Below are 25186 nucleotides of genomic sequence, written 5' to 3'. Positions count from 1 at the left end.
TTAACTTTTCCTGCTCCAGATTTCGCATCGTGGTCAGAAAAACAAGGGGGACACTTTGTTTCTCTCACTATGACTCTAGAGTCGCTCCTCGCTCCGAAGCTAATCGCCGGCAAGTATAAACTTTTAAGGCGAAAGCTCTGCGCGGAGCCTCCGCAGAAGGACAAGGATCCCGCTTTACCTTGATGAGGTAGAGGCGGATGGTGTGATATCTCTCCATGGTGATCAGGCCGACGTGCTGCGGGATGACCTCCAGGCTCTCCAGGGTTCTGCTGTGGCTTTGAGACAACGTCTCCGGACTGGGACACACACACACACACACACACACACACACACACACACACACACACACACACACACACACACACACACACACACACACACACACACACACACACACACACACACACACACACACACATATTACAAAATGAACATTTCTTATTTATTTATTTAACTTTTATTTTCCCAGGAATATTCCCATTTAGATTTAGAATGTCTTTTACAAGGGAGTCCTGGCCAAGACAGCAGCACAACAAGTTTCACATAAAAGAATAAACAGACTGAGGGTCTTATTTTAACGATCTAAGCGCACAGCATGAGGCGTGGCGCAGGTGCGTTTAGGGCGAGTACGAACTCACTTTTGCTAGTTTGACGGCAGAAAAAAGGGTCCGTGCGCCGGGCGCCTGGTCCTAAATGGTTGTACTTAGTGTCTTCATTAATCATAGGTGTGTTTTGGGCGTAACATGCAATCAACCAATCAGAGATCATCTCCCATTCCCTTTAAAAGCCAGGCGCGTTTGGACCTTGGCGCATTGCTGTTATGATGGAGGATTTGCACCGGAATATTTTTATTTGTAATCTTTTGCGTGTGTGTGAGCTGCTGTGTGTCCCTGTGTGTGTAACAAGCATAGTGTGAGCCTAGGAGCATTTTACTAATGCTCTGTTAAAATAACAATGAAATGCTGCGTTATTGACTTTAGACCAGGTTTTTGTTGGTTAATGGCGCGATCACTTCCCGCTGCCTCAAGATAGAAATACACCCAGAATGCACCTGAACACACCTCCCTGTAAGACCAGCACGCCCAGAATGCACCTGAACACAACTCCCTGAAAGACCAGCACGCCCAGAATGCACCTGAACACACCTCCCTGTAAGACCAGCACACCCATGGGCGCACAGATGGGCGTAAGGTGCATTTGCTATTTAAACGACGCGGGCGCTGGACGGGAAACTGACAACTGCGTCGGTCTTAGACTAGCAAAGACACTGGCGTCGGGCTTTGCGTTGCGCTGCGCTGTGCCGGATGCGAGATAGGACCCTTAAAAAAACTATATGTAACTTTTTAATGTTTCTAGAACAGGTGATTTGCGACAGGCAGACCGGATCTAAAACACTTCCCTCACCCCCGGTGTGTGTGTGTGTGTGTGTGTGTACCTGTCCTGGATGTGCCGTCGGCTGGTGGTGAGGGACACGGCGATGTTCTCCCAGGCCGTCCCGGTCTCTCCTCGGCCCGGCTCCTCGCAGCCCAGCTGCCTCCAACACTCCTCGAACACCGCCTTCCACTTATCCTCCGCGCGCACGCACAGACGCCCCAGCTTCCTGCCACATCGCATGCAGAGTATACAGTGTGTGACAAATCCTGTACATTCCTTATGATCAAACATTTGCCACATCACATTATGTGAGCTTACACAGTGTGGGTCTTGTCTTTGTCGGTGTCCAAAAAAAGGTGTGGTTTGAAGTAGGACCCCGCCACTTTGAGGCCAGAGCCCCATTCGCCGTTGAAGGAGCCCTCCAGGTAGTCACCGTTGGCCATGGTAAGCACGCCCTGAGGGGAGAGCCAATCAGCCCATTACACTACACCGACGTGTTTAGTTTCTTCTGAGCATGTCTACTCTACATTTGCATTAGTTACAGTTTAGTTTACTATCGTCTGGATCAACAAGTCTCGACCGAATGTTGGCGCCAATGTCGGTGTTGCCAAAGGCCTCCGTTTGCGGACGTTGAGACGGTAACACAACCGCACAGATTCCAAACCAAAAGTCAGGACGGTCAGGAGGGATGGGCATCGAGAACCGATTCCTACTCGGAATCGTTTCAAAAATTATGATTCCATCGGAATCGTTTCTTTATTGGAATCATTTGGAGGATTTGGTTTCAAATTTGATCATGGGTTCCAAATTTAACATGCGCAAGTTTTGGTTTCCGTAGCAACCAGACGCTTGTTGTGGTGCACAGTAAGCTGTGCTCTAGTGTGGCTTTATTTTAGATTGAAAAAGCCCCGTCAAACTGCAACCCACCTTTGAATCAAAATAAAATGTTCTTCTTATTTGTGAAATAAGCATGTGACACGTTTCAACTCCACCCCTCAAAGAATCGGAATCGATAATCGATACGAACCGGAATCGAAAGGAAGAATCGGGATTGGAATCAGAATCGTTCAAATCTAAACGATGCCCAACCGGTCAGGAGGGTTTCCAAATGTCTCCGGTTTAGGGGCTCGGAAACGCCAGAGCAGGGGGAATGAGAGCGGAAAACGCCAGAGCAGGGGGAATGAGAGCGGGAAAACGCCAGAGCAGGGGGAATGAGAGGGGAAAACGCCAGAGCAGGGGGAATGAGAGGGGGAAACGCCAGAGCAGGGGGAATGCGAGGGGGAAAACGCCAGAGCAGGGGGAATGAGAGGGGGAAATGCCAGAGCAGGGGGAATGAGAAGGGGAAAAGTAGCAAAAGATATTCATTTTTAAACCAAAACGTAGCAATGGAAATGTAGCCTCAAGAGTAACGTCTGTCACGTGGGTTTCTCCATTTGAACACGCTATCCAGCGTGATGACTCGAGGATCTGTCACTTCCTCCATTGTATTGGTTCCCTCCTTCAACCAGCTTCTTGAAAAGGTCGGCTCATACCCAAAAACCTGTTGATATCCAGGTCTTTGATAATGTTTAAAAAGTACCTGTGTTTCTCCTTCTTATCAGGTCTGCAGCCCTGCAAACTGTCGGTTGGATGGTTTGTGTACAGCAACGCACAGAGCTGACCGTACGCCGTAAACAGGCGATATGCCGCAAACTGGCCGTAAACTGTGGTTAAAAACCCCGATTGAGACGCATGTTGCAAATGTATACCTGTCCAAAGAATGCCTCTAAAACCTGAATAATATTGGAATATTCCACGTCTTAATCGGAAAATGCTATATTCAGAAAAAGGCCTTATTGTGAATATCCAACCAGAATATGCTGTTTACATGACCTGTATCAAATTCGGAGTATTGTCATATTCAGTCATATTGGTGTGCATGTAAACATAAACTCAGTGTATTCCCCTTCAGTCACCTTTTTAAAAAACATTTTCTAGAAGAGTGTCTTGGACCTTTTTTTTTTCTCTTAAGGCATTCTTATAGTTGCTTTTAATGTTTGATTAATGTGTGTATTTTAGTGTGTGAATTTTCATAGTATGTGTATTCCCTTTGGAAAACTCTGTCTCGGTCTTCGAGTGTTGGAAAAAGCGCTGGATAAATAAAATGCATTCTTGTAGTTAAAGGTATATATCGACATTGTTCATTGCAGTCACCTTTCCATTGAGAGTCCAGTCGTCCGAGAATTCGCCCTCGTACGTGGTGTCGTCCTCCGACAGGAGGATCCCAGTGCCCTGAAAGACAGAAAATACCTCCCTTCAGTCCCGGCTTTAATCCGAATTCCTCTCATTCCCTCTCCGACTCGTTTACCTTAACCCTCCTGTTGTCCTCGGGTCAAATCTGACCCATTTTCAAAAAGTTTCTGTATCAGAAATTTGGGTTTTCTTTCAAACAAATTGTCAAAAAAAATGTACGTGGATGGTTCACTACAACAAGTACTTGCTCTTAACAAGTTAAATAAATAATCAGTTAACTACTTTCATCGAATTTGGGTATTTTAGTCAATTTTATAGCACTTGAAGAAAAAAACAATTGATAAAAGTGACAAATGTCAAAAATTGTGACAAAAATGTCAGAAAAAAAGGTGACAAAAAAGTAAAACAAAATGACAATTTGGGGCGTAACTTTGGGTTCAACATTGGTGGGGGGGTGGAGATCTCCACTTTTGAGCTAAATTGAAATTTTGAGCATATAAAACATTGAATTTTCTGACGCAGCGGTCTGTAAGCCTTTTGCGGAGTGCAAGAACTTTTTTAGTAAGAATATTTAAGAAACAAAACCCTGCCTTGGTATTGGCTTCTTAAAGGTCCAATATGTAATATTTGTACTGTAATAAATCCAAAAATGACACCAATGCCTCATCAGATATTAAGGAAACATGTTAAACTGAAATACTATCTTTTCTGACAACAATGCTAATTTCAGTATTTTTTCTTTTTGAAATTTACATTCCGTGACGGAATTTATGTTTATGTTTTGATCTGTGTGTTGTTATCAACGGCCCAGTTTGACAGCCAGGCCGGGTTGCCAGATATACCTGTAAAAACGTAAACCCAGCGCGCTACAGCTGTAACGGTAGTACAGCCATGAAAGCAGCAAACAAACAAACAGGATCAATGGAGATAGATTCTACCCGACCTAAAAAAAGAAAACAGCATGTTTCTAACAGTTGCGTGACCAGAGACATAACAACCCCCTGGTAAATAATGGAGATGTATTTGAAAGATGGAGACAGCTTAGAGCCCAAAAGGACGCAGAGTTGGCTTATTTTCTCCTGAACCGGTAAGCATTAGCTTCAGGCTAATTTATTACAGCCACTAGGGACGGGCATTTTTTGTCATTTCAACATTTGTGTTCTCACATTGAATTATATAGCTAGAGTACCCGAGTTGGTTACTCGCAAAAACAATTGAGACACAGCCAGTTAAGTGATCCCGACTGGTCCTGGCTAACACCGCCATGCTAACCCTGCTACCTGTTAACGTTACCGGAGGACCAGGCAAGCAGCCCACGGCTGTTTACAGCGTGTAGCCTCGTCAGCGGCTGGAGCCGACAACGGTGAGTTATTTTAAGCCACGAGAGGGGGGCTGTAAATCGGAAAGAGAGGACTGTGAGTTTGCAGTGTGTTTAGCGATTTTTGCCATAATTCTAAGCAGAAATGTGTTCCGTCGGTAAGGTAGTGGTATATTTAGCGTTTCGTATTGTAATTCTAAGCCGAGGAAGTGTGCCTGACTGGCGTGTGGAGAGGACAGTGAGGTTGTTGTGTTTTTAGCGGTTCATACTGTAATTTTAAGCCGAAAAAGTGTGTCTGTCAGTTGGTTACAGAGCTCCGTGTGAGCACGGGCTTTTATGACTGTCAATATAGCCAGCATCTACCGTTAGCTACTCCGCTGTGCTGTGGAGTAATGTCTGGCTATGTGAGAAAAGTGTCTAGCGACGTTGTTGTGAATGCTGCGGTCTCAGCCTGGCAACCCCCGTGAACTTCGAGTCTGGGCAGGAGGGGGCGGGGGAAACGACTCTCCAGTATTTTGAATTGGTAGTGCAGTAACTATTTTAACCGCTAGCTGCCAGTATTACACACAATATTACATATTGCACCTTTAAACTTCTCACCACGTGCACACAACATGGGACATAAATCAAAAAGAGAGAGAAAGTGCTCACCATCATCTTGTTATCTTTGAAGGCTCCTTCGTAGTACAGGCCAAACTGAGTGACGACCACCCCGGTGCCCTGCCGCAGGTGATCCTGCCACATGCCCATGTACTTCTCCCCTCTGGACAGAAAAACAGACCAACAAATACATTTTCTATTCATCAATACATTGTTAGTGAGTTTGAATTCACACCGAGATAAAAATCGACAAAAATGACTTAAAAAACGTAGAAAGAAATTGAAAAAACATTTGAAAGAAAAAAAAAAAAAAACGCTCAAGAAAGTGACAACATCGTTGATCAGGTTATTAGCAAATACCCTTCAAAAGGTGATTCAAAGAAGATATGGTCAAATTCGAGAAAATGGACCTCAGAGGGTTCAATGAGCGTACTTTGTGATGTCATCGAAGACGCCGTAGCCGGTCTTCTTGTCCTGCAGCCACTGGCCAATGAAGACGCTGGGGGAGGAGGTGTTGAGCTTGCCACTGCGCAGCACGCCGTGGCCGTGTCGCATGCTGTCCTGGAAGAATCCGTCGTACACCTCACCGCTGGCGTACCTGCAGACAGACAGGAGGATGTTTATTCTCTTCTAACAGACAAGTAAGAGCCACCAGAAATGTGTACAGCAAGTAGGGCTTGCCAAATGCTATTTAGGGGTAATTTAGTTGTTTTTTTTTTTTCAACCTGGACCCTATTTTCCTATATTTTTGTGTGTAAGTGACTGATGGGAACAACAATCTCTGACATTGGTCCAGTATTAAGCGAGAATGCTGTAACTGGCAGCCGCAGACCGGGCTGCAATGTAACCCTATGGGGCAAATGTGCATCGTCAATTTGGTCCTCTAAAAGGCTCGGATTATTGTAGTGTATGTCAGCATTAATGAAAGGATCCCTACAGAGATAGACCTTTAAAACCTCTTTAAGACCTTTCTGTTTAACCAGAAACAGCGCTGAAGTCCCAATGTTGAACCCAAAGTAACGCCCTTGCCTGTACGTCCCGACGCCGTGCATCTTGCCATCTTTCCAGTGACCTTGATAGTGATCGGCCTTGTTGAGTGTCTTATTGGGAGCCACAAATTCACCGAAACTACAAAAATACATAAAAGAAGAACCATTAAGAAAACAGAAGCTCAAGGGACAACTGACTCATGAAAAGGCAAGGCAGCTTTTATTTCGTATAGCACAATTCAGCAACAAGGTCATTCAAAGGGCTTGACATAAAACATCAAAGAGCCGTTAAATATAATAGAACGAGACAGATATGAAATACAAGAATAAAAGTGATCCACTTTTGTGAAAGAAAAGCAGTGGTGGAATGTAACTAAGTACATGTACTCCACTACTGTGCTGAGGTCCAAATGTTGAGCTACTTGTACTTTACTTGAGTCTTTTTCTTTTCATGCCACTTTCTACTTCTCCTCCGCTACATTTCAGGGAGAAAAATTTGACTTTTTACTCCACTACATTCATCTGTTACAGCTTTAGTTAATAGTTACTTTAGTTACTCCACTACATTCATCTGTTACAGCTTTAGTTAATAGTTACTTTAGTTACTCCACTACATTCATCTGTTACAGCTTTAGTTACTAGTTACTTTACACAGTAAGATTACTGCGCACAAAACACATGTAGTTTATAAAATCTGATGTTTGATTCTAAAGTAAACTAGCCAACAATATAACGGACTACAAGTCCAGCTGAGATGATTAGACCATTAAACACACAACTGGTTGGTTCCTTTACTCTTTCTACAATGGGAGGAGAGCTCTTTACTTTTAATACTTTAACTTCATTTTCCTGATGATACTAACAGACTTTTACTCAACAGTATTGTATTAGTACTTTGACTTAACTAAAAGGATCTGAATACTTCTTCCACCACTGCAAATAAGGCTCATGTACACTGAATACATGCACTCACCCATCTTCCAGTCCGTTCTTGAAGGTCCCCGTGTATATTCTCCCATCAGGCCATTTTAACACTCCCCTGAAAAACAATCAATCTTGATCATTACTACATACTGTGTGTGTGTGTGTGTGTGTGTGTGTGTGTGTGTGTGTGTGTGTGTGTGTGTGTGTGTGTGTGTGTGTGTGTGTGTGTGTGTGTATATGTATGTATGTATGTATGTATATATGTATATATATATATATCTCATATACACACACACACACATTAAGCTTGGGCGGGTTACCAGCTTCAAGATATTCCGTGGTTTGAAACACAAAAATCTTCCGTGACTGTGCAGTCAGTGTGTTTCAAAATAAAAACACATTGTGTTAAATGAAGAAAAAAAAAGTTGGTTGTGTAATAAACTTTTTTTTTTTTACTCTGCAAAGGCTCACATGAGTGCTGTGTGTTCAATCCCTTCATTGTGTTTTTTTTATCATTACATTTTTTTTAATCTTGTTTTTATTTATTTATTTAAGTATTTACTGCTGCTGCACTGATTGCCACCGACGTTATTCTGTTCGTGTTCATTCAATTACAATCAAGTATCTTGAATAATACATTTTTAAAGCTGCAGTTGCAATCCACTGATATATATCGGCCCATGTCCTAATATATATACATATCGATATTTCAAGTATTCTATTAACCCTCCTATTGTATTCTATTAACCCTCCCAAAATCTTTCAACCTAACTGTCAAAAAACAAAAACATGGATGGTTCCATATGACACTCTTCACAAGTAAAATAAATGATCAGTTCACTACTTTCATTGAATTTGGGTATTTTATTCAATTTTAGAGCATTTGAAGAAAATAACTGATTAACAGAATGTCCTATTTTGACAATTTTTCTCTTATTTTGACATTTTTCTCTCTTATTTTGATGTTTTTTTCCTCTTATTTTGACGTTTTTGTTGACTATTTTGACATTTTTGTTGATTAGTTTGACATTTTTGTTGATTATTTTGATGTATTTCGCTCCTATTTTGACATTTTTGTCTCTTATTTTGAAATATTTTTCTCTTATTTTGACGTTTTTGTCGATTATTTTGACGTTTCTTAGCTTATTTTTACATTTTTGTTGATTAGTTTGACATTTTTCTCTCCTACTTTGACATTACGATAGACAATACGTGTGTCCAACCTGCCGTTGGGCTTGCCGGCGAGCCAGCGTCCTTCGTACGTTGCGTCTTTCAGCCGCCCGTCCTTATAAAAAGTGTAGGAGGCCGTCCTGGAGATGGGGGGTTCCAGCTTTTGCCCCGACCCGGAGCTGGAGCTGACTGACGCAGTGTCCTGCCCCGTCCCGCTCAGGGCCTGCTCCACCGCCTGGTTTATGGAGCGAAGCCACTTGGCCTGGGAACACAATACAAGCACACTTTTAAAGAAGGATACGACACGGCGACAAGTCAAAACTCAGTTTTTCTGAAAAAGGTGAGCGTTTTGTCAATCAGTATTGTTAAAAAGATCTACCTTCTCCATGGCAGAAGAGGCCAGCAGGTTGAACGTCTCCTCTGGTGTGATCACCTTTAACCCATATCTGCGCGCACACACACACACACACACACACACACACACACACACACACACACACACACACACACACACACACACACACACACACACACACGGTGTACGATTCAGAAAATGTCACGTTTCGATTACGATTCAAAAACGATTCTCGAATTAAAAAAGCGATTCACAGTATGTAAATGTAGTTACTTTTCCTATGTATGTATGTATGTATGTATGTATGTATGTATTAGAGGTGTGAATCTTCACTGATCTCCCGATTTGATTACGATTATCATGTCAGCGATTCAATATCTCAATGCATCACGATGCGTATATATAGTATATACTAAGGGTGTGACGAGATCTCGTTTTACGAGATCTCGCGAGATTAAAACGTGACGAGATTTCTCGTCGAGGTGAAAAGTTGTCTCGTGAGGCGATGTGATGTCAGCGTGATGGAGCGTGAAATTACTATTGAAGATCCCCCTGCCACTTTTAAATCATTTGTGTGGCAACATTTTGGTTTTCCTGCGGAAATAATAACACGGCGAAAGAGTGACAGACAAGACGAACACAATATGTAAACATTGTAAGAAAAAATGCCGTACCGCGGCTAACACGAACACTATGCAAAAACACTTACAGCACCACCACAGCTCTCTACTAACTACTGCTAGGGTGACCACCCGTGCAGCGTGGCAGCGTCGCGCGCGCGCGCGTTTGAAGCCCAATTCATGCGTCCCGAAAAATTGAGACCGTGTCCGATAATCAATGCTTGCTCAAAAAAAGTTGGTCGCTCTATATCCTCGAGCCCAAGGCAGCCAAACGAACATTACTTGACAGTTCAGCACGCTACTGTTGCCACACCCACCCCTCAGTTGAACTGCTTACTAGGTTGTTGTCAACTTTTTGTTGTTGTCATGACGACGCGGCCGCCGCACGCCGCGTGCATACCCAGACACACTGGGAAGGAACTTTTAGATGCGCCGCTTTCCAATTCGAAAAATTGAGAAAGAGACTGAGTCTGACTCTGAGGCACCGCCATCAATTAAAAGAGAAGGTGTGGGTACAAGAAAGACTCGGAAAATGAATATTTGTGGCTGAAAGGTGTTGAGGGCAGAGGTTAAATTGGGCCGGAGCGCGCGCGGGCGCGCAGCTCCCCCTCCTCAGGTCCACAACACACCCTGCTGGAGCTCAGGTCCGTCTCCTTCAGCATCAAACATTTTGCCGGGGTTCAGCCCGAATGTTTTGAGTGTAACCCCAAATGTATTTTGAAAGGTTGACTGACAAATATGAAACCGGACGTCGCTTAATGTCCATTCTCGCTGTAAAAAGCTGCGCAGCTTCAGGTTTATGGATGCGCTCTGCTGTGGACATGCTGCGGCAGATGTGTCGCGTTTGAGCTCCGTGTATTTCTGCCAGAAGTTTCGGGTTTCCACCTCCGATGTTTAGCAGCGTAGGCTACAGCCACTTCCCTAAACGTCTCAAACGGGGCTCTGTGTTTCAGACGGGGCTCTGTGTCTGTCAGGAGGTCTGAGATCTACCGTATCAGCAGAGCAATCACGTAATGCACAGCAGACTACGGTGCAGGTAGCCTATAGATTATTTTCTAAAATATAGTGACTTTATTCTCGTAATAGCCTATATTATAACTTTATTTTTTTCACAAAATATCACGACTCCTTCAAATCTCAGAGAGCACAGATGGGATGAGTTATATTTTGAATGTGCACAAAGTTTTGGACATGAGCAGAAATCTTGCTCAATCATCTGAAATATTACAATCAAGAGGTTTATTAATAAATTAAATGAATAATGTATCACTGAGGTGAATAATTGTCATATGCACATTTACGGAGGTTACTTCCCCAACAAAAGATGCAAAAAATGGAAGAATAAATGATGCCTAAGCTACATGTGTGCTGACTCAGATATAATTAGAAAAGTCAATCTAAAGGAGAATAAATAGATGAAAGCAATACAGAATTCCTGACAGCCTTACTGCAATATTTTCCATTATGTTGTTATATTTGGATTGTAGCCTAATGTTTTCCTTTACATAAAGATAAAGGTAGAAATAGGTGCATAAAAATTCACCAAAATGCAGAAAATAAAGTGTTTAATGCTAAAAAAAATTCTGGGGGAGGACCCACAGACCCCCACATCATAAGTCACCAAACAAATCTGGAAGCAAAACCTTGGCCTTTGGGTTGCCAGGCCAGTTATTATGCAACCCTACCGTACACATTTTACTGCCCGTGGGGTTGGGGCACCGCCGCGCCAAGCAGTGTCCCACATTGTCCCTCAGAAACATACCCCTTGTCCCCCCTTGGGCTTATTAGCAGGTGGTCACCCTAACTACTGCACCCGCAACGAAAACATTAAAAGGGCAAACAACTCTAAAAACCTTTGCTTCTCTGCCACCGGTAAGTGCAAGAGCCACGGCAATAACGAGGGACATAGGCGTTTTCATTGCAGCTGATATGAGGCCATTTTCTGTGGTGGAAAAAAACATTTTGCAGTGTTTGCACGTCCTTTACTGCATATAATTCATTAAAATAGTAAAAAAAAAGTTAAATAACATTCATCATTAATAGTTGATTTCAAAATGCACCTAAATTGTTTTGCATTTTGTGATTTTTCAGTTGAATAAAAAAACTATTTTCCATTCATATATTTCATCATTGAGGATTTCTTTAAATTTTGTTTTTTAAATCTCGTCTCGTCTCGTTCTCGTGAACCCAATCTCGTGATGTGTCTCGTCTCGTGGAGTAAGTGTCTCGTCACACCCCTAGTATATACTGTATATATCTGTTATACATCCCTTAGTACATTCATGTGGATTTTTTATTAAGTCTATTTAGTATCTTTTATTGTCCATATTATTCATGTGGATTTGTTTGTTATTTGAACATCCTGTTATGATGTATGTGTGTGATGTCTTTAAGCTACTGGGACCTTGAATTTCCCTTTGGGGATCAATAAAGTATCTATCTATCTATCTATCTATCTATCTATCTATCTATCTATCTATCTATCTATCTATCTATCTATCTATCTATCTAGTGATTGCAGTAGACATACAAAAAACTCCCATCAATCACGACACTTACAAACAAAAACAATGGAAAATGGGTCCAGGTAGATAAAAAGAAAAAGAAAAACAATGGTAGTTACCCTTTAAGATCTGGAAATTGTGAGGTTATCTTTCGGTATTATTCACACAGAAAAACCTGGAAACACGTTGATGCTGTGATGGAGCAGACTTACAGGCTAGTGTTCTCCTCTGGGATGGGCTCCACCCAAAGCGTGGCCAAGGGGAAGACGTGATGGGTGGAGAACTGGAGGAAGGGGGAGCCGGGAAACAAGCACGGAACAAGGGAAGCCAACCAAGGAGGGAAGAGGGGAGAGGAAAGAAAGGAAAGGTGAGCGTTTAGAAAGGGGAGAGAAAAACAGGAAAACAGCATTATTAAGCTTATTAACATATCTGAACACTGAGAGACTGCAAGACTACACAAGCCTAGTTGCTAAAAATACACCCAGGGCTTTAAATTAACTTTTTTTGATCGCCAGCCAACAGGGCTACTAGGATTTTTATGTGACCAGCCAGATCAGATATTCCACTAGCCGAATGCAGTGGTTTTTTTCATAACTCACTTTTAATTTCACTTCCTCTGGTTTGTTTCGTGCAGTTCAGTTCTTCTCCATTTCAATGTAGCAGTGTTGCCAGATAAAGCAGTGGTTCTCAAACTTCTTTTCAATAATGTACCCCAATTGATTGTTTTTTAAATTCTAATGAAAAAAGGCAACAAAAACTTAAAAAAAAAAACGAAAAAACTTGGAAAAAGTCGGTAGAAAGAAGGAAGTAAGGCAAGAATAGACCGTAAATAGTATCAAAAAGTTAGAAAACAGCGACAAAAACTTTGTAAAGAGTGACAAAAACCTTGAAAGAGACAGAATAGTTTTTTGTCCAAAAAAATTGGAGAAAAAAACAAGGCAGTAGAAAAAAGGAAGGAAGGAAGGCAAGAACAGGTCGAAAATAGTGACAGAAAGCGGCAAAAACATTTAAAAAAGTGACAAACTTCAAAAACAGCGACAAAAACGTTGGAAATAAAGTGCTCCCGTTCCCCGTGCAGTCCTCCAAAGTACCCCTTGGGGTACACGTACCCCCATTTGAGAAACACTGAGATAAAGATTACGTTTCCAAGCCACACAAACACAAAATTTGTTGGCGGAAATCAGACCAATCTGGCAACACTGAGTCCAACTGACGATTCAGAAAGACGCCAAATTATTCGCTTCATTCATCACCGGCCAAACCGGCACGTGACTTTACAAAGTTACCGGCCAAAGTTAATTTTTACTCGCATTTGGCAGGTTGGTGGGTGTCAATTTAAAGAGCATTTTGGGGCATTTGTAGGCATTCATTTGGATAGGACAGCTTAGACTTGAAAGGGGAGAGAGGGGGGGGAATGACATGCAGCAAAGGGCCACTGCGTCGAGGAGTAAACCTCTAGCTCAACTAGGTGAGCTAACCAGGGGCCCGGGTGTCAATTTAAAGCCCAGAATACGCCCATTACATGTGGACGGACCTTAAATACAAGAACGGGAGGTGAACAGGAGGTGATCTGCAGCCTTCGCTACAGGCAAGTTGCAGATGTTGAAGTGTTCTCAGTTTCTGCTGCTTTCAGTGTTCTGCTACAATACAACCCACTGCTTGTTGAATTTAACCCTTGTGTTGTCTTCCTGTCGACCATGCAACCTTTTTGTTATTCTGGGTCAAAATTTAAAAGCTTTTTCAACTTTTTGGTCGTCTTTTTTGACACTTTTGCCGCTTTCCCCGATGCGTTGGTCACTTTTTAGGACATTTGTCACTTTTCTCGACATTTGTGTCACTTTTTTTCAACGTTCTTTTTAATATCTTGTTTTCATCAAATGATATAAAATTAAATCACCCAAATTCAACAAAAGTAGTGAACTGATCATTTATTTGACTTGAGACTAGCGTTTGCGCGGAATCAACCACGTTATTTATTTTGACAATTTTGGTTCATTTCGAACGTTCTTTTATTGGAGAATCACATCATAGAATAAACTTTAGTCATAATTACTAGTTGAGTGAAATTCAATAACTACCTTACTTTAGGCTTAAAAACATTATTACCACTGAACTTTTCAGGCAGACACTTACAATGATGTATTTGGTTTAAGCTTAGACGGTGGGATGCCGGGGGTCAGTCATGCAAGACAACATGTGTTTTCACATGTTTTTAAAACAGGAAGTAAGCATGCATGCTCTTTGTCACCGACACGCTGATTATCAGTCATACGGTCGCACACATTCACATCACAAGACACCCAGGACGATCGCAGTCTACTGCTGCCAGTTACAGTACGTGTCCATATACGTGCTGTTTCCATGGATGGGATCGCCCCGCGTCTGTCTACCCCCCCGGATTTCAAAACCTACCATAAAAGAGCTCAACAGTGTGGTTCCGGGAGTAAAAATCCCATTGATTTTCTCCATAAGGATTTTGATTATCAGATATATATGTCTAAACCATCTGATGTAGACTGACCACGAGCTACGAGGTTGTGTAATAAAAGTTCCTGTTCCTGTAGAAGCTGACGGGTCCAACTAGGGCTGGGCGATATGGCTGAAAACTGTATCACGATATAAGTGTTTCATATCGGTCGATATCGATAATTATTGATATTTTTTATGACCTATTTAAAATAAGGACCAGGAGAAAAATATATTAAATTTAAACATTTTTATTTTAAACTTAACCTTCCTCTGATTATAATCCCCTCAGTTATAAAAGCAGAAATGTCAACACAACCATGGAAATCACTCAAATAATTAAAATGTAAACATAAGTCTAAAATCACAGTGAAGAAAGAATAAGTAAGAACTGCTTAATAAGGTGTAATAAAATGGTGCAAAGTGTTAAATATAAAGATAGAGAAACCTGAGAAGAACAATTTTCTGCAGGTTTAGTGCTAGGTTGGTAACCTGGCTTCTGGACAGTGCTCAGCACGTCTGCCTCCGTTATTTCTTTGTAGCGTTTAGTAAGGCGCTGATGCAGAGTACCTCTCCATGGCGGTCTGCTGCTTGTGCGGTGTAGCAGCTGCAGATGTTGTTGGACGTTGCTGGCGAATACGGCTGTGCTCAAAGTGTGTGCGCGGCTAAGGTGGTAAAACAAGTTTTGCGGTAGTGTTGGTGGGGAGGACGGTCAGACTTATAAAATCCCCAAAACTGCCATACGAATTTTCCTGTTTTATCAACAATTTCCTCGCCGCCACGGCACTCACTTTCCACTTATCGCTCCCCGCCGCCGGTTCTGTTATTGTAGAATCCAACACGAGAGGCGATGTGGCGCAAACCAAACATGATACTGTTACATGATTGGCTGTTAGAGTGTCACTCCCTACGTTGCTAGGTTACCAGAGAGTGAGTGCCTTTGTTCATGCAACCAAACTTGCTTTGCAACTTCTGGTTTCTTCCGAAGAAGAAAAAGACAATATATATAAAAAACAAGTTATCGAACGTTTTATTGAACGCATTTTCTATTGATATTGATTACGTGTCTATCGCGATACATATCGTTATCGTTTTATCGCCCAGCCCTAGGTCCAACTCACTGTTACCATGGAAACATTTACCGGAACGGTGCCCGAATCAAATGTTTAATGGTCACGATTCATCTCGTAGCTGATTGGCTCGGTTCCAGGCTTAAAACTCTTTTATATCGGCAATTTCTGAAACGTCGACGAAACAACTGAACGGAGGGAAAACACTTCCGGAAATCAGAGCCGTTAAAAAAACAGTGGGCGGTCACTGTTGAGCTCTATGGCAGCTCATTTTGGAATACGAAAATGATTTCACCGAAACGTGTTTCTGAAAACATTTTAAGCGGGAAATAGGGACGGGATGCTCCTCATTTGCAAAAGTTGCCTGTGTTGTAGCCAATTTTGCGTGTGTGGTACATTACATTACATTAAATTTACATTTTAAATTTTACATTTAGCCGACGCTTTTATCCAAAGCGACTTCCAATTGCTACTTATGTCAGAGATAAAACGCCTCTGGAGCAACTAGGGGGTTAAGTGAACTCAGGGACACATTGGTTGATGTATCGCAGTGGGAATCGAACCCTGGTCTCCCACATCAAAGGCATGTGTCATATCCACTGCGCCATGGTAGGTTTGTGTGTATGTTTTGCCCGCTACGTCACCTGCGCACCTCTGTGTGTGTGTGTGTGTGTGTGTGTGTGTGTGTGTGTGTGTGTGTGTGTGTGTGTGTGTGTTGATCAGAGGTTAGAACGGGAGTCACAGGTGAGGGGGGCGGAGGAATTAGGATCTGGGAAGCCACACAGTTTTTCCAACCTCCGCTGTGTGCGAGTGATGTTTTTAGAACCCGTTGGCTTGTCTTTAATCTTTCACAGTCTTTTTCTTGGCGATTTTAAATGCATTTATAAAATAAAGGATTAACCTTAAGACGATGGCGGACCTCATTATTTGCACCAGCAAGCGTTGGAAATGGTTTCAAATTCCCTCCAGTTGGAAATGGTTTAAAATTCCCTCCAGTGGCATTTATTTTTGTAGTCAGATTGCCACGACAGCCCGGATTTAACTTATGCAAATGAGGAGCGGGCGAGTCGACGCCCCGCTTCTCCAAAGCCCCCCCGTGACGCAACCAGAAGGCATTTTTTGTGGTCAGATTGCCACTACAGCCTGGATTTAACTTTAAGGATGGACAGAAATCCAAATAGAAAGCGGAAAAAGGAGACAAACAGGGAGAGAGGGAAGGAAGGAAGGAAGGAAAATTGCTTTGGAGAAGTGAACCAGAAACTGTTGGTACTTTTTTTGAAAGGGTAGAGTGTAATTCCGCTGAAGTGAATATCCTCGAAAGTAGGGATGCACCGAATCCAGGATTTGGCTTCGTATTCGGCCGAATATTGGGCTTTTTGACGGGGTTGGGTTTCTGCCGAACCTTAGAATTTGTACGCTACTACGCTGGTCGACGTAATGACGCCGCCGTTAATTACGGGAAGGTGTTTACGTAGGTGAAGCGTTCACTGCAGTAGGCTGTGAGAAAGTGGAAATGGAACTTGGGAGCAGAAAAAAGCTGTTATTTGGCAGTACTTTCAGTCAAAAGAAGGCCATTCAAGTCCAGCTACATGTTCAATTTGCAATGCCGATTTGTCTCGGGGTGGCGAGGACCCTAAACAATACACAACATGGCCGCTGTTGCGACATTTGCGTATGAAACGTACGAAAAGAATACAAGTTGTGCACGAAGGAATCTACAGACAGCAGCCAAAATGCAGCAACTTCAGGTACGGCAAAGGAAGGACAGTCACTGTTTACGTCATTCATGCGTTTACTGGGTTCATGGACTGAGGATGGGAGGAGGATTCGGTATTCGGTTTCGGCCGAATACCGAATCCACTGGTTAAGATTCTGCCAAAAATCTAGTCGAAAGATCAATTATGTGCTGCCATCGGCGGTTCACTCTGTCCTTTCAAAATCCTATTATCAAGTTACATGTGAACCAACAGTAAAAACCCAAGGCTTCAACGGGGAAAGAGAACTACTCTTAAGAAGGTGCACGAAGGAACTCCCTTCACACCTTCGCAGGTTTATTTGGAGTTTTTATATTTCAATTTGGATTTGGTTGCAAGTAGGGCTGAACGATGAATCGTTTTCAAATTGAAAAAAACATTTTGAAAGAATGCTAAATCGTGAAAGACTAAAGCGAATGCAAAATATTTAATTGAATGTTTGATGTTGAAACATTTGGTTGAACATGTTTTATGCCTCTTTTTTATTAGGATATTTACTGTTTATTTCATACGTTAAATGCTGAAAGATTGTTTACAGAAATGTGCTATTTTCAGTGAATTATTTATTTGTATGACTTTATTGAATGTGATGGTACAAGGTGTAATATGTAGGAGATGCTGCTGTTGAACTGAGGCAGATCACAAACTTCAGTTATGGAATTTCATTTTATTATTATTATTATTACTTTAGCTTTGGTGAGAAATGTCCTTTGTTTGACTGTTCAATGTTCCACGCTTATTGAAAGAGAAACACTTATTGCTGATGGCAGTTCATATCTATGTTCTCATCCTTGCATAAGAACATCGAGCAGTTTTGAGGGTGTCTCATGTTTTAATGCTCCATGACATGTATCTGCTACACCAGAGTTTCTCAAATGGGGGTACGTGTCCCCCTAGGGGTACTCTGGCGGACTGCAGGTGGTACGGGACATTTTTTGCAAAATGTTGTTCAGTTCCAAGGCTGTAGTTACTTCTACTGTCGTTTTTGAAGGTTTTGTCGTTTGTTGTGACCTATTCTTGCATTTCTTCCTTACTTACTGACTTTCTACTGTCTTTTTTTCTTTCTAGGTTTTTGTCACTTTTTTCAAAGTATTTTTTCTGCTTTTTTCGTCTCTTTTTTCGAAGTTTGTCGCTTTTTTGAAATTTTTGTCACTTTTGTCGCCCTAGTGTTGCCGTCCTTTCTACTGTTTTTTTTAAAGATTTTGTTGCTATTTTCGACCTATTCTTGCCTTCCTTCCTTCTTTCTACTGTCTTTTTTCTAGTTTTGTCGCCTTTTTCCATCATTTAAATTTTTTTTTAAGTACAAGGCTGTTTAGTAAATCTATCGCTGACATCGCTGTATTGTTCCTCTTTATATAGACTTTTTTTTCTGTTCAAAGGAGGAACGTTATTGAAAAAAGCTTGAGAAACACTGTGCTACACAGTAAATATTGAGCTTTAGCTATACATGTTTTTTTTTGTTTTTTTTAAATCACAAACCGAATATCATGACCGAAAGAACGAGATCCAGGGTACAAACGGCGAAAATGGGTTTCCTCAGGAGGGTGGCTGGCGTCTCCCTTAAAGACAGGGTGAGAAGCTCAGTCATCCTTGAGGAACTCTGAGTAGAGCATCTGCTCCTTGGCGCCGAAAGGAGCCAGTTGAGGTGGTTTGGGGCGTCTGTTAAAGATGCCCCCCTTAAAGATGTTCTAGGCACGTCCAGCTGGGAGGAGGCCTCGGGGAAGATCCAGGACTAGGTGGAGAGACTATGGGCCCTATCTTGCACCCGACGCAGCGCAGCGCCCGACACAAGTGTCTTTGCTGGTTTAAGACCGACGCAGTTGTCAGTTCCCCGTCCAGCGCCCGCGTCGTTTAAATAGCAAATGCACCTGCGCCCATCTTTGCGCCCATGGGCGTGCTGGTCTTACAGGGAGGTGTGTTCAGGTGCATTCTGGGCATGTTGCTATCTTTAGGCAGTGGGAAGTGATTGCGCCATTGACCAACAAAAACCTGGTCTAAAGTCAATAACGCAAATTAGTAAAATGCGCCTAGGCTCGTGCACACTATGCTTGTTACACACACAGGGACGCGCAGCAGCACACACACATGCAGAAGATTACAAATACAAATTTTACAATGTGAAGTAGTATTATGATATGATCTGCTTGGGTGCTTTCACTTCACGCACGAGCAGATCAGTTTCTTCTCCTGAAAATCTCTCCTTCCTGCTCAGCAAATCCTCCATCATAACAGCAATGCTCCAAGGTCCAAACGCGCCTGGCTTTTAAAGGGAATGGGAGATGATCTCTGATTGGTTGATTGCATATTACGCCCAAAACACAACTCTGATTAATGAGGACACTAAGTACAACCCTTTTGAACCATGCGCCTAGCGCACGGTGCGTTTAGGGCGTGTACGAATCCTTTTGAGCTTGTCCTTCACGCTGTGCGCTTATATCGTTAAAATAGGGCCCTATATTCCCCCCCCCACCCCCAGCCTGGGAACGCCTGGGGATCCCCCAGTCAGAGCTGGCTAATGTGGCTCGGGAAAGGGAGTTTGGAGTCCCCTGCTAGAGCTGGAGCTGGATGGATGGACGGACGGATGGCTGGCTGGCAAATTGAATCGTAATATCTGGCAGAAAAAATCGCAATATCCCCCGCCCCCCAAAAATCGTTCAGTCCCTAGTTGCAATGTAGCAAGATGGAGAACAGAAATGTATGGATGAGAATAAAACAAAAATGCATTGAAACCCATTTAGCCTTGGTTCCAGTCGGTTCATCCTTCCATGCAGCAGGCAGAGAGGGCGGAGGGCGGGATAGGGCTGGGTATCACTGGACACATTCAAGTCATTACGCTCCGACAATATGGCCCATAAGGGTTTTCCGAGCAAGTTTAAAAATGTAATTCCATGCTAAAATGCATTATTTGACTTCAAATGAAGCAAATATAAGTTTCCAGCAGGATAAGTAAGCAGATTTAAGTGGATATATTCCAAAGTTATGCTCTTTTTTATTTATTTATTTATTTTTTAGGTACCATATGTTGTGTGTCTTCCTGATTTCCAACACTACAGAGCAAAATCACAGAACGTCTGCGCGTTAATAACTATTTGTGGCAATAAAAGGAGTTTGTGTTAACTCGTTATTAACGCGTTCATTTTTGACAGCCCTACATTTTATGGTGTATGTTATACAAAACGACATTGTAACAAACATTAAAAAGTATATTCTAAATAAAATAATTACTTTCATGACATTACTTGACAACAAAAATACTAAGACGTAATGCTGAGAAATCTCTACAATCTCCCAGGACAACAAATATGTTTCTTATTGTTGCAAGTAGGGATGCACCGAATATTCGGCCACCGAAACTTTTCGGCCGAAAATGGCCCAAAAGGGCATTTTCGGTTTTTGGCCGAAATACTTTCATCACCGAAACAATACGGCCGAAAATGTTGTGATGACGCAAACAGAAACCGCGACCTGCACGTGTGTCAGTACCGATCCTTCCACCTGCAAAGCGTCTCCTCAGCAAAGAGGTTGAGACGGACCACGGAGTGAAAACAATGAAAAGTGCTCTTAGAGTCTGTCAGCACACGTTTAACTGAGATCTATTCGGATCCTCTGCACTTCATCGCGACTGTACTTGATCCGCGTTATAAAGACCATTACTTGGATGCGGAAATAAAGCAGAGCGCACGAGAAATGATCCAGGCCGCGATGGATGCGGAGAACCCGCGTGGAGACGGAGACGGAGCGCGCACGGAGCAGCGCCCAGCGCAGGAGGAGATCAGAGCGCAGAAAAAAAGACTTGTCTCTCTGCACCAGATGAGGGGCATGCACCCTCGTCGTCTGATATGTTCAGTGAAATCCTGCAAGAAAGTGCCTCAAATAATAATAATAATAATAATAATAATAATAATAGGTAAGCTATTCTGTTCTTAGGCTACTGTATACTGTATGTGACTGTCAGATTGTAGCCATATTTCTGCTAGATATTTTTTTAATTAAACTTTAATATTAATTTATACAATTGCAATGCCTTGATTTTAGTAAAGTTAGTACACAGTCATAGCCATAAATGCAATGGTACTAATAATTGGCTTAATTTCTTTCAGTGTTTCGGTTTCGGTCTTGGTTTCCTCTTTTTTCGGTTTTCGGTTTCGGCCAAGAATTTTCATTTCGGTGCATCACTAGTTGCAAGTACACAGGATAAGAGATCTGTATTATATTAGCATTTGTGCATCACTAACACAACCACGCTGATATTTTGGTGCCCCATTAAACCCCACATATGACTCCACCAGTTTTTTTTTATAGGGGGGTGTTTCTGATGTGTTTAGGGGCTGAATCCTATGACACAGAGCCCTAAGCCCATCTCTCACTCCTTCTCACACGCACACACACAAACACACACACACACACAAACAGGACAAAAGGCGGGAGTAAGGACAGGGAACAGGTCACTGTGCTGACATTTGCTTTTGGCTGCATACTTACGAGGTTTTTACAAGGCGCCACGCCCTGACAGCACGGAGGCAAGCACACACAAACGCTTGAAACACACATACCAAGTTACAAACGTTAAAGGACCTAATGAAAAGTGTGTGTGTGTGCGTGTGTGTGTGTGAAGCTGACCTGTGCGTGGACCAAGGCGTCGTTGAACACGATGAACCAGTTGACGGAGAACCTCCCGGCGTTCTGCAGCGTCAGAGCTTTGTTGCTGCTCTCACAGATCAGCCGGCGGTGAGGCTTCCGCAGAGAGTCCTGACAAACACACAAGGGACGCCATTCAGCCATAACGTGACATCATGTGACACCTCGAGGACTCAATAAGTGCTGGTAAAGAAAACGAGCAAACACACACACCCACCCACCCAGACAGACAGACAGACACACAGTCTCCCACACACACACACACAGACCGGATATATACACACACACACACACACACACACACACACACACACACACACACACACACACACACACACACACACACACACACACACACACACACACACACACACACACACACACACACACAGACAGAGCGAGTTAATACCGTCATTTTGCCAGGGAAGCTCTTCCAGAAATGAAAGGTGTAGTCAGCATCCTTCCTTTTTCTCTTCAGCTGGAGGGCCAAGGCTTCGAACTTAGAGCAGCTGTCCTGCAGCATCTGGTATTCATCGGAGCACTAACACACACAGACACACACAAATATTTAGCGTGAAATAATGCATTGGGATTTTCTAAATAAGAGTCTGTTGATTTTTGCCATTTGAAATACACATACATTAAAAATTTGAGCTGGAAATGTAAACATTTTGAAGGCCTTTTAAAGTAATAATCTCAAAGACTCTCATTTAAATAAATAAATTAAATGCATATCACTATCTATCCCCGAATGAAGTATTGGAATATTTAAATATTTGCAGTATTACAAACTGGTCGTATGCGGCAACGTTTCCTGCTGTATTTAGTGACTGCTAATGCAAACCGATCATTTCCTTCACAATAAAAGCATTTAACTGGCGAAACACAAGGTGATTTTTTTATTGTGAAGTAGTCACAGGAAATGCAATGTGTTTTGTCGCCACATCAATTAAGACTAATCTTTTTTTTGCGATGGCCACTTTAACAAATCTGTCAGTGCTTTAAATTCAGTATTGCTAAACATATATTGGGTGAGACCTTACAGGGTTCAACAATAAGGGTTGCCCGACGGCCCGGGGGCAACTAAAATGCCACATCGGGCAAGTAAATATAACAAACTATTTTCCCAACATTTCATGCTTTTTTATGGATTTTTTTAGGCGTCCTTTCTACGCTTTTGAAGATTTTTTTTTATTTTTTTTTTCTCTCGAGTTTGTCATTTTTTTCTTTCTATTTAAACTTTTTTGATTTATTGCATGTTACGCTTTTGACATTTTTTATGAATGTTTTTTTCCCAAAAAAACTATTTGTATAGGGGCCCTTAAAAATTGACTTTAAACAAGTTGAATTTTTTTTCACTTGCCCGACCAAATAAGTGAAGAAAAAAAAAAAAACCTTATTAAAAAAACACTTTATTTTATTAGTCCCCAGTTTCCTTATAATTTGGTATGGAAAAGGAAGGCAATGCTCAACTGGTACACTAAAGAAAAGCAATAAGGAATAAAAATACAACACTTAAGATAAAATACTTAATAAACTACAAAGTTCCCATTGCCATAGTGTGTGTTTCACCCACCACTTCAAAGCAGGTGGCCAGTTTGAGCAGCAGCCGGCCGTATTCGTGAAGGTGGCGCGTTGGGAGGAAGAAGAGCGCCACCAGGAGGTCGGCCATGGTGGGGTTCTCCTCGCTGCACTCCGACAGCCTTTTCAGCAGCTCGGGACTCTTCCCAAAGAAATCTCTTCAAAGACAAATCAGCACTAGTTAGTTCTGTTCTCCAGCATTTAGTCATGTGAAATCTTATGTGTCCCACCAATCTTTTGGGATTTTGGCTGTTTGCAACATCACTGTAATGTTGTGTCACAGCACCTTATCAAAGCAGTTTTTTTAGGATTAAAGTGTGTATTTGTGTGTGTGTATGCGCACGCATGTGTGTCTCTGAGCTAGAGTCCAAGTCAAGTCTCAAGTCTCTGAGTTATAGTCCAAGTCTCAAGACTCTGAGCTAGAGTCCAAGTCTCAAGACTCTGAGCTAGAGTCCAGGTCAAGTTACAAGTCTCTGAGTTAGAGTCCAAGTCTCAAGTATCTGAGCTACAGTCCAGGTCTCAAGTCTCTGAGTTATAGTCCAAGCTAAGTCTCAAGGCCCTGCTCTAGAGTCCAAGTCAAGTCTCAAATCATTGAGCTAGATTCCAAGTCAAGTCCCTGAGCTAGAGTCAACGTGTTTGTTGTCCCCTCTCGCGTGAAGTCGCACGTAGCAAATACGTTACATATCACGTGTTACGTAGGTAGTTAGGTTATAGGTTACGGTCAGTTTATCAGACGTTTCATTAAAAATAAAGATTGTTCACGAGTCCCGAGTCGAGTTACCGTAGGTTTTAAGTCCTGGTATTAACATCTTATAGTCTGAGACTAAAAACTCAAAACTGACATCATGACAGATTGTCTTTAGATGTGAGATGGTATCAGACTTTAGTCTTTCTAAGTTTAGTGTGTGTGTGTGTGTGTGTGTGTGCGCTCACAGTGAGGGTTTGGTCAGGGTCTGGAAACCTCCCATCACCTGGAAGTTGCCCACAGCGCTGCAGTACCTTTGGAGAGAGAGACGTGGAAGTGCATAAAGTGGCAGAAATCTGTTTTTAATCGATTCAACGTATTGTTTTAGGACCGACAAATACTCAAATGATGGCGACGGGCCACCACGTACTCGTCGTAGGAGTCGAGGAAGATGCTGCCGTGGTCCAGGATGAGCAGGCTTTTGACGTCACGGACGCGGCGCAGGTTTGCGGTGAGGCTGGCGGCGTGCTGCCCGGTTAGGTGACACAAGAGGCTGAATCGGCCCGCGAGGGTCTGCAGGAGCCCGATGGCCGCTGGGCTGAGGGACGAACTCAGAGACTCTGGAAAAGGGGACGGCACACAAACGGAAAAAAAAAAATAAAATTCAGCCAAAGCGAAGACAAATCATGGCCAGGCCGAGTATTATAAGGAGGAAAAGCAGTAGATGGAGGACAAATATTGCAAATACATGAGGGGTTCTGTCAGCAGTAGTGCCCAAAACGTTGATTATGACCAAGGAACAGGCCTACTGTTTAACCCAGTGGTTCTCAAACTTTTTTCAATAATGTACCCCATTTGAATTGTGTTTTTAAGCCAAGTACCCCCTGACCAGCGATAGATTTAGCA

At 42.5% G+C, this 25186-nt stretch overlaps 1 protein-coding gene across 4 annotated transcripts in view; it reads right to left on the bottom strand.

Moving 5' to 3' along the window:
• Window positions 1–25186, bottom strand: part of als2b (alsin Rho guanine nucleotide exchange factor ALS2 b) — a 53009-nt gene that overhangs the window by 13737 nt on the left and 14086 nt on the right. For 2 of the 4 annotated variants that reach the window (XM_039792923.1, XM_039792925.1), the window contains exons 10-26: window positions 24711–24900; window positions 24529–24594; window positions 23591–23753; window positions 22424–22555; window positions 21997–22125; window positions 21859–21882; window positions 12299–12369; window positions 8987–9053; window positions 8661–8869; window positions 7487–7552; window positions 6554–6652; window positions 5958–6122; window positions 5576–5687; window positions 3568–3645; window positions 1693–1829; window positions 1436–1600; window positions 179–296 (exon numbers count right to left, since the gene is read on the bottom strand). In XM_039792923.1, coding sequence (XP_039648857.1) covers window positions 179–296; window positions 1436–1600; window positions 1693–1829; window positions 3568–3645; window positions 5576–5687; window positions 5958–6122; window positions 6554–6652; window positions 7487–7552; window positions 8661–8869; window positions 8987–9053; window positions 12299–12369; window positions 21859–21882; window positions 21997–22125; window positions 22424–22555; window positions 23591–23753; window positions 24529–24594; window positions 24711–24900 — 1991 coding nt within the window. The remainder of the gene's footprint in view (window positions 1–178; window positions 297–1435; window positions 1601–1692; window positions 1830–3567; window positions 3646–5575; window positions 5688–5957; window positions 6123–6553; window positions 6653–7486; window positions 7553–8660; window positions 8870–8986; window positions 9054–12298; window positions 12370–21858; window positions 21883–21996; window positions 22126–22423; window positions 22556–23590; window positions 23754–24528; window positions 24595–24710; window positions 24901–25186) is intronic. The other 2 variants (XM_039792924.1, XM_039792926.1) reach the window with 1 other exon arrangement.

The sequence above is a fragment of the Perca fluviatilis genome, chromosome 24, assembly GCF_010015445.1.
Source record: "Perca fluviatilis chromosome 24, GENO_Pfluv_1.0, whole genome shotgun sequence".
Lineage (NCBI taxonomy): Eukaryota > Metazoa > Chordata > Actinopteri > Perciformes > Percidae > Perca > Perca fluviatilis.
The sequence above is the reverse complement of the archived record's forward strand: the minus strand, read 5'-3'. Positions and strand labels throughout refer to the sequence as shown.